Source organism: Manduca sexta, chromosome 13, assembly GCF_014839805.1.
Source record: "Manduca sexta isolate Smith_Timp_Sample1 chromosome 13, JHU_Msex_v1.0, whole genome shotgun sequence".
Taxonomy (NCBI): domain Eukaryota; kingdom Metazoa; phylum Arthropoda; class Insecta; order Lepidoptera; family Sphingidae; genus Manduca; species Manduca sexta.
In genome coordinates this window covers 1,820,544-1,831,043 of record NC_051127.1, presented here as the reverse complement: position 1 = coordinate 1,831,043, position 10,500 = coordinate 1,820,544, and the positions used below count along the sequence as shown (strand labels likewise).

Genomic DNA, 10,500 nt, shown 5'->3' with positions numbered 1-10,500 from the left:
GATAATTAAAATAATTAACGTGACTCATGACAGAGACATATTCTCAGGTATTTTGAGTGAAATCGAGAGAGTTGTTTTAAGTCTGATTTGTTATGCAGGATAAATATATAAGATTGTTACATATTTCACAGTTTAGAAATGTTGAGCATATACAATAATGTAGTTTTAAGTAGTGTATTAGTTAATAGTTAAGTCAATAGCGACAATATTGTATTAGGTTTAAGGTACCCGTAAGGATATTGTCAAAATGATGATAAATAAATAACGATAAAAAAAATCTATCTCTACTACCAAATGTAGGTATTTCATTCAACCGGTTCGGGTAATGAGTATTAGCAGCACAGGTGTTCCCCGAGCTATTTCACTTATCTTGTATAAAACTATGTTCGTAAATTGTAGAAACTGGCAATCCTGAAGTAAGTCCCGAGGCAGCTGTGCACATTTAAGCCGAGCACAAAACCCACTCCCGCCGTGCACAACAATTCCCTCTGGATCCTCTAAACATTGTGAGAGCGGTTAGGGTTGCCAGTTGTTTGGTAAATTGTTTTTGTAGATGTGTTCTTGAGGGATTATTTTATTGTAAGTGTGGATTGTTTTTGTTTTATTTTCGCTCGAGCAGTAGACTTGTGTTACGTGTAGTGGGTTTAAATATAATGGCTTAATTCGCTGCCTACTATACTATTGTGAGAATTATGCTGACCATTACTGGATGTATCTGGACAGGCTGATCTCGAAATGCGACTTGTTGTAACGATGTATTCAAGTTTTCACTTTCAAAATGTCGTTGGTTATTAAGTCTGTTATTTGGAAAACCAGTTTAATTTTGTGAAATTATATTGTTATGTAAGATAGTCAAATTTCAATGTTACATATCAGTCTATACGAAGAGAAACATCAAGCCAGCCAGACTACAAACCCGAAGTTAACCAATTATTGTTTGCTAAAACCAATGTATAATATGAGAATTAGTTCTTATAGCTCAATGTGTACATTTTTATATTTAGTTGGGAATTAGGGGGCATAGTACATAATATAGTATCATTACCACTCTACGTGGCAGCCCTACACAACGTTTAGATCCAACACGGCTTATTACATTCTCGTGGCGGGCAAGTTTTTAATAGTTTGAAAAGTTGAACGCTGTTCAGAGTGGTTGATATTTACATAATGTGTCGCAGCTGGCTTATTGTTGGGAGCGCGTGTGCTCGTGCTCACGCGTAACGAGGTGTCGATGTGTACACTCCTATACAAATCGGTTATAGAGGGTGTTATCCATGAAAATTGAAAGGTAACTCGTGGAGGTCTGCACGTGTCTGCAAAGCCACGTGATGATAGCATAAAAGTGGGGAAGCGTTTACACAACCCGATTCCAACCAGCTTCCCAAGTCTATTTACGTGTGTCTTTTCTGCAAAATTGGCTGTGATATGTTGACTAAGGCATTTTTTTTGCCGCGGGCTATCTTTTAAAGAATTTCACCCTTCGCCACTGTAGTATACACATATGTTCCGTTTAGAGAAAGGGTGCTAGGGTTTTAATTGTATTGTTATACAAAGAAAGGAAGTAGACGAATTATGCTAGCAAGGAGTCATAATTGCTGCAAATGAATTGAAACCTTATTTAAAACACATAAGTGACGTAATTTATTGTACTAAAAGTAATCAAGATGACGTAGTAATGTAACATGCTAGTGCCGGTACCACATTTGCAGTGATTTCATGCGTTTCACCTTCTTCTGCAACTGCAGCATGCCGTAAAGTAGAGCTTCTGCCGTCGGCGGACACCCTGGCACGTATATATCCACCTGGGTAAGATGTTAGACCCATTGTCATAAAGAGTCTACTGACCATTGTCAGTATTTTTACATCTACAATCTTTCTAAGGTAAACCTGGGAATTGCAACTATCGTTTAGCAATTGGTTATTAGTTTGGTATACTTTCCAAAGCGTAGAGGGCGTTTATTTAGGAAGTAAAACGCTGCTCGTTTAACTATTTAGTTTAGTCAATCTCTTGCATTTTTTTTCTTTATAGTCAATGATGTATTGGTTGCGGTCGACTTCAATAATTATTGACTATCAGATCGAGTGTGAAAATGACCATACAAAATAAGTGCCTTTGACATCTTTACGGACATGGTTGGTTCACGGGACCACTCTGAGATAGTGATTAAGATCTATTCATTGACTTCAACAGTTAGTACTCATTAAAAAAGTAGCAGAATCGGGTCAATAACTCACCGGAACAATCCTATCGCATCCCCCTGACTGTGGAGTAGGTGTAATGGTAGTATCCACCACCGTTGGCGCAGCTGCCCATCGACACCACCCACTTGGGATCCGGCATCAGGTCGTACGTCTTGCGGAACACCGGCGCCATCTTGTTTGTGACCGTGCCGGCGACTATGATGACGTCGGTCTGCCGTGGCGTGCCGCGGAACACCATGCCGAAGCGGTCCATGTCGTATCTGGAAGATTAAGAGCATAACGTCTTAATTCCACTGTCTTTGTTTTGTTTTTTTTTATAGTTGCTTCATGTTATTTTAATACTATTTACGTAGGCAGACTCCCCCCCCCCCCACTGGGTGGTTAGTTATAATTAATATAACTTAGACGAGGCTTCCATTTATACTGATTTACTTAATTTATGTAAACAATTGTTATTTTATTCGCATGCTGGTCATCATCAGTGGAACCATAATAAACCTTAATGTATCCGAAAATTTAAACCACTTCTAAATATGGCAAACTCATTTGTATACGAAATGGTATATGCAGTTCTCATGAAATGTAAATGTTGGAAACAGACAAAAGGCTAATGGAGTTTTTAGGTCACGCGAAAAATAAATCATATTTGAAAGAACTAGTTCAAACATGTACAGTCTTCGTTTGAATGTAGGTGGACTGAAATGTTACGCGAATGATTAATCACTTGTATCTAAGATTGTGTTTTTTATGTAAAATGACATATGCAAATGGTAATTACTTAGTAGTTTTAGGTTTAAAAATAGCTCAAACTGCTTTTATTGCGATTCTTATTCTTTTACTATCATAGGTCTATTGACTAGCAAATTGTCTAGCATCGCGGGTGTTGATATGTCAGGGCGATGACTTATCATCCGGTAACCCACTCGCTCATTTACCTTCTGCTTTAAAACATTCAGCAATACGTGGTGTTGTCATTACAAATTAGATTAATTTGTGACTAATGATCCAGGGTTAGTCATTACAAATAGCAGCGACTTATCTCATTATGAATGGTAATTCCCTATTAAATGCTCGAATTGATATAGATAAAAAAATAGGAATTACTTTGTGGTCTTTGGTTTGATTTATAGGTCGGACAACTACATTTCTGAATAACACGACATTTCATAACTTATTACATTACGATGTAAAATTCTTTGTTTATGCGTTACAAAAATGTCGTTTAGAAATCAGTATTATTTCCTATCGTTGAAATTTCTAAGAATAGAAAGGTATAATTCCGATGCTAGATCCGTTCAAAAATCCACCTTCTGCCCAATTCGATCATAACTAACCGCTGAGCCTGACGGAAGCCATTGACAGTTGACCTCGTCGCAGACATTTGAAAGGAGAATGTCAACTTGTAACCTTTCGGGGTCTCCGCGCAAGTAATCTTTCAAAGTGTTTGAGCAAAGCTTTGTTGGCTATTACTTGCGAGATTTTTAGAGCTTTTGACGTCATTTGGCGGTACCGGTTATAGATATTTGATAACCCTGTAGCCCAGAGGGTGAGATGATAGTTAATATATGGTGTCGGGTCAATTTGTCTTGAATTGAAATGTTTGCTTTTGGGCTTTAGTCAGGCTCGGTGATGATTTTGACATTTCAATGTTAGGGATTGCTGACTTGCTTTTGCCTCAGAAGTTAGGCTAGAGCATGTCGTTTGAGTATTATTTTTTTATTCAGTCATACCAACGATAGATATTGCTGTTGTCCACGGTAGATAGAAATATGCCGGCCTGTCTAATACATATGTACATTAACTGACTTTGATGCTTCGCTAGTCAGATTGAACCACTATGGTAAATTTTCATTATTTATGCCGTGGTTGCTATCCAACTGAATACAATTATCGGACACCCACCAACCGCTAAACGCACAGGAAATTACTCAACATAAGAGGAAAGGATGTTAGATGCGGTAATATAGGTTATTATTAGTAAAAATTCTAGCATCTAGACCAAAATAACGCGCTGATAAGATTCACACCAGACGCGCCACAAAACTGGGGCAACACGCGTGTGACGCAATGTGCAATATAATTAGGGTTGTCACTATTTTAAAATGCATACGTAAATATTTGATATTATCGCACGTTCTGTAATAAATATTGGTGTCACTTAAAGATGTAGAGGTGGAATTCTGTTGCTGGCTGATTGGTTAATCAAGAAATCTTAATCTAATATTGATCTACTGCGCTGTTTTAACGTATACTTTACATTGGTAAGATATATACCACATCAGTAATTGTCCCATTTTTTTTATATAAATGTATTCAAACCCTACAATCCCTATCCTAAAACTGTATCATAATATTACTAATTCGATACCACAAAGTTTATGCAAATCGATGCATTGTACAAGTGGCAGCCCTACCATCGCGTAGGTAACACGATGCCCCGCACTGCGCGGCAACCGGCTAATGAACTCGCGGCGATTACGCGCACTCGGATTCACCTCATCTGAGATTTTCAACAACTGTCTTTAAATCCTATGAGTTTTAGTTCACGATATTTTTATACGTTCAGTCTGTGTTGCATTATCCTACTAACATTATAAATGCGAAAGTTTGTGCGGATGTATGGATATATGTTTGTTCCTCTTTCATGAAAAACTACTGAACGGATTTGGATGAAACTTTACAGTAATATTGGTTATATATCAGAATAACACATAGGCATTTAAAATGATTTTGTGTAATTTGATCATAACATAACAATACATATTAACTCGTAAAAAAATATCCCGGAAAACTCCTTCTCGTGGGCAAAGCCGCAAGCAAAAGCTTGTAATTTATATACACTATATAATTTTTAGTTTATTAATGCCTGCAATAGTTGTTGATCTGATGGCCTAATTGACGGTATGTGGCTAACACAGTTTCACACATCGGTTAAGGAATAACATGCATGCATGATATTCCTTAATCGATGTTCCTAGCCATGGCTAAGGGTATATCACAGAAGCATTTTTGATAAACCTATCTGATGATAAAGAGTGTCTCATTAATGTGGATTTCGCACGTTAAACTAGATCAGTAAGGGTTCAAACGATAGGCAATTAAATTGGGATGCAGAGGGGAAATTGCATTCTAAAGCCAAAGCGACTGCGCATGCTGCAGACTACGTGAGTTTAGGTTTAATATCGATGCAGCAATTGATTTCCGATCATCGAAATACTAAAATTGGATAGATTCTTTACGGACGAAATGCCACTTTCATTTAGAGTTTACATTTGCATAGCTCGTGCAGTTCTTTGTATAATATCGAAAAGACTGAGAAGATAGTATGTCAATTGTGATGCATTAAAAATACGTGTCTACGGAAATGAAATATTCTTTGTCAGACACATAGGCCATTAAGAACGAAACAGCTACAAAAATCTAAAGATAAATCGACTTTTGATGAACAATATACTAAGCCAAATAACGCTATAACAATTTTAGAAGATGCAATATAAAGGATATATTTATATAAAGTTATCCCGTTCTTGTGTCAATTCGAGCTGTGTGTGAAATCCTTTTATATCGAGCAGAGTTATCAGAGCAGCGACGCTATCGACAAAATATGTAATATAGTTTCGGATATCCAATACTGAATTTATTTATTATTTGTATCCGAAACTGAGTTTAAGGTCCGAACGAACCGGGCAAAGATACTACGGCTTGGTGTTATATTACACTGTTGAGAGAAAATGAATTAGTTGAACAAATAATGTTAAAGTGTTAGATCTACGTAGACACATTTATGTACAATATAAATGGGCCCATTCGGCCGGTGTATCACCACAACAGAAAATTAAGTTCAATCAAAGTTTTGTAAAACAATTACGTTTAGTGGTTTCTCTAAGGTATTCGTGACCTTAGCCACATACACAAACGCTGATTTGAGTTTGACAATCTAGGCCTGATATAAAATTATTACCTAGGTCCAGCATAATGCATCATCTCCAAAGCGCAGCAGGCCAGGCCGAAGGTCAGCGGCCAAAGCGAATTCTTCCGGCCCCAGTTGAGTATGTCGTCCGCTCGAGCCAAAACCCATTCAGCTTTGGTCTGAAATATTGTTTGTAATGATTCCTGGGCGAATGGATAAGATCAGATTTTCTAAAATATATAAGAATAAATTCCAGGATTTTAACGTGGGCGGTGTAACGAAATAAAGCTTGTTCAAACCATCATTCCTTTCCAATAAAGTTATCGAGCAAAGTGAAGCCACAGCTGCCGCCGTCATAATAAGATTATATTAAGTAAAGATTGAATCTCGATATCGGTATCTCAAATATTGGCTTAGGAAAGAAGCATCTCTGAAGATGACAGTTTGCTTATATTTACTTTAAAAGGTTTCTGATTTTATATTGGATTTATCGAGTACGTAATCACTATAGGCGTTCCTAATATTGTGATTTAAGAATAGTATTTTGAAATTTATTGCGTGCGTTGCTAGATACTAACGCCCGTATTCATAGAAGTTTTTTTATCTAAGGACGGAGCAAAGCTGTGATAACAAGTCTGTTTTTCAGTGCTGACGGCATGGCAGCCTTCGCAGTGCGTAGACATAGGGCCGTTGTGATTGGCTGAAATTGTTGTATCTCAATATAAGCCAATCACAACGGCCCTATGTCCTATAACAGACTTGTTATCATATCATTTCTCCGTTCTTAGATAAAAAACCGTCTATGAACAAGTGGGTAAGTGTGTGGCGTTTGCCCATGCTTTAACGGGAGGTTTCTAATGATTGACAGGAATATACAATCATTTCAATAATTATTCAGAGGGTAACAAAGCAAACGTTCTCAAGTTTGTAGGATTACCATATCATCCCAACATACTATAAATATATCTATTCAATGTTTACATGCATGAGATCTTCTTCAGCATTAAGCCACATTATTTATACATACGAGTCAGCCTTCAGGGTATGCGAAAGAACCATATTTATTAAATAAACATCTACAGTGTTCGCCAACTGTACTGAAAATGTACTATTCTGAAGCTCATTCAAATCTGTTCACATGAATTATGTATAAAACCATATTGTAAGTGAATACTGAGCGGCTAATAAATAAAGCATAGACGTCCGAACGAACAATCTGACAGCATGATAAATCATGCATGTGTGTGAATGTGGTGGAATTGTTTTCGCATTGAATCATTGTATTGGAATAGCAGGAGTATAGTGGAAGATATTTTTGGTATATTGTATAGGGGGATAAGATTCTAGTGTCGATGGGAATGAATGCGGATTATACTGTAATCAATGATATTTAGTGTAGAAAAAGTGGGGGAACGAGGTGAACATGATTCAATCAGAAGAGATATGTTTTAAATAAACCCTTATTTCATTCGTAGTAAGAGCGATTAATCATGATGGCACTCAAGAGTCAAGGTAAACATTATACAATATAATATTGACATCTATATGTGAAGGACCGAAAAAGGAAAACTTCTGGCCACTATCAGTATTTAGCAGACGTTAAAAAGGAACTTGGTGGAGAGTATTTATCTCTGAGAACAGCATGTCTAAAGGATATAGCACTCCTAATAATAATCTAACGACATCGTCGTTTATTACATCAACCCATTCAGAAATTACACTAACTCAATCAATCATCCCAAAACTTTTATCCTCGATCCACTGTAATCAATGGAATGTACTTCTAATAATCCCTTTATATAAAATAGAGATGCAAAAAATAATAATTTGATCATGAGTGGTAACTGCGTAAGTCGTAAGTCGTAATTTCATTATCATATTGATCAGCACCCATTCGGTATCCGAATTTCTTCTGGAACTGTCATTCACTATCCTCTTTCTATTTACACACAAAGAGAGGGACGAAACACATTCACTGAGATCGATATTGTACACGCGTGAGTAATGGGTACAATTGGACCAATGATGCTGGTAATCCAGCGGTAATTTAGACTAGCGTGGGATGGATTACGTATTGCCTAAAGTTGGAACTTGGAATTGATTTTAATAGGCACGACTTTAATCATACTTTCTTGTTTAAAGCAGATTCTTTGACATTGTAATAGGGGTCATATTTATAAAGGAACATGATCAAGGTTATTGGGGATATGAAAGTAATAGATTCAAACAATCTTCTCTAATTTTATAGCGTCATTTTACCATATTTTCGTCCATATTAGAAAGGACAGTTTAACCGAATTTATGTTGGTATGACACGTCGAAAATAAAGTGCAGGAAAGTTAGAAATTCAACACAATCATGCCAAGTTATCGCACTGTTTAAAGTTGTATAGAAGTCCAGTGTTTATTTACAATCTAATTTTGAAGCGACAGTACCAGCGGTCTCGCCGGGCCCGTGGTACCTACCAGATAGCCGACGGCCGCTCTGTTGTAATTAGATCCTAAGCCAGGGCTACAAACTGTGAACTGATTGGGTTTGGTTAATCTACTGGACGCATTTGAGATTTTACAGGCTATCAGCTGTGAGGGACGTGTGGAACAGTTTAAAATTTTGGAAAATTTGATGATAATAATTATAATTAATAGTACTTGAATGTATTAATTAGGAGGTTAGTTATGTTTTTTATAACTCAAGAATAAATAGTATTTCTTGTTATTTCTTGAATGTTATAAATTTTCTTTGACGCAATACTATATTTACTTCACTAGTAAGCATTCAATAATTCTTTTGAAAGTCGTCAAAATCATCATAATCTACATTAATACATACCTTCCTTTACCATCAATATATTTTACTCTACTCTGTCGCATCAAGTACAACCCTGTCATTGAATGGACAGCCAGACGACCCTATTACACAACCATCGCACGCCGGCGGCCTTGTGATTCAGAAACTTATTACTCACGTATCGGGATGGCCGTTTAATTTCTCTTTCCATCAGTTTCTAGATAGAACATTTGGTACTTTACGCAATGGCTGGGGCTGTGACAAATATCGTCTCGTAGACGTTACGCGGGTGTGTGAAATGGAATTCTATTTTCAAATTTGATGGAACTTTTATAGAATCAGTGTCAGTGAATATAGTCCATTGAAAAGTTACATTTGGGGTTGCGTTTTTTAGAGGACGCAATTTTATTTTTTTGAAGTGTAGGGGGGGTCAGTCTAAAGCTAAAACCAAGTTTGTGGGGTCGCCACCCTTGTCCCACGGCCGCCATCTTGAAAATAAGGGTTGAAATGGTTTTTACGATGTATCTCTTAAACTATTTATCTGACAAAAAATATATAAACATTTTTGTTGCAAATTAAATTCTCTACAACTTTGGTCTTGTAACTTTTGTCGTAGAACTATAAATAAAAAGTTATAAGCGAAAATGTTAAGAAATTCAATGTTAAGCAATGTCCATTGCAACGTCATCAGAACGTGTGTTTATAAGGTTCATAATACTTTTTTGTACTCTCATTAATACCCAAATACCCAAGGGACTATTAGGGAACAAAAGAACATCTGCCTGCTATTATTATTATTATTTCTAACCTCTCTTATTGTAAGAATAGCTGATAATATTGTGTTGAAGTTGTATTAGTAAGTTATTTATTATAGTTATTAGCATTTCGACTTTTAAAAGTCTTTTAAAAGTCAAAATGCTAATAAAAAAAAAATAGTTTTCACTAAAGTTAAAATCGTGTCTAAAATCATTCGAAATCGTCTTCACAATTAAAAACAGAATAAAATACATCCGCACGTACAGAAATATGTAGCACAACTAAAAGATATAAGTTGAACGACAACTTCAACATAATATTATCAGCTATTCTTACAATCACAGAGGTTAGAAATAATAATAATAATAGCAGGCAGATGTTCTTTTGTTCCTAATGGTCCCTTGGGTATTTGGGTATTAATGAGAGTACAAAAAGTATTATGAACCTTATAAACACACGTTCTGATGACGTTGCAATGGACATTGCTTAACATTGAATTTCTTAACATTTTCGCTCATAACTTTTTTTTTATAGTTCTGCGACAAAAGTTACTAGACCAAAGTTGTAGAAATTTAATTTGCAACAAAAATGTTTATAATTTTTTGTCAGATAAATAGTTTAAGAGATACATCGTAAAACCATTTCAACCCCTATTTTCAAGATGGCGGCCGTGGGACAAGGGTGGCGAACCACAAACTTGGTTTTAGCTTTAGACTGACCCCCCCTACACTTCAAAAAAATAAAATTGCGTCCTCTAAAAAACGCAAGGTAAGGCCTAAAAAATGTAACATTTCAATGGACTAATATTGAATGAAATGGATTGACGATAAATAAAATAGTAAATA

The 10,500-nt window shown here is 36.2% G+C and overlaps 1 protein-coding gene across 1 annotated transcript; it reads right to left on the bottom strand.

The window, feature by feature from the left end:
* Positions 1-1,617: 1,617 nt before the first annotated feature.
* On the bottom strand, positions 1,618-6,330 carry LOC119189190 (NADH dehydrogenase [ubiquinone] iron-sulfur protein 7, mitochondrial-like; the record flags this gene model as incomplete). The annotated part of the gene is given in 4 exon segments (XM_037438231.1): positions 1,618-1,802; positions 2,236-2,250; positions 2,252-2,462; positions 6,164-6,330. Coding segments are annotated over 4 exon segments (510 nt in total), but the record flags the coding sequence as incomplete, so codon positions are not given.
* Between the last annotated feature and the right edge of the window lie 4,170 nt (positions 6,331-10,500).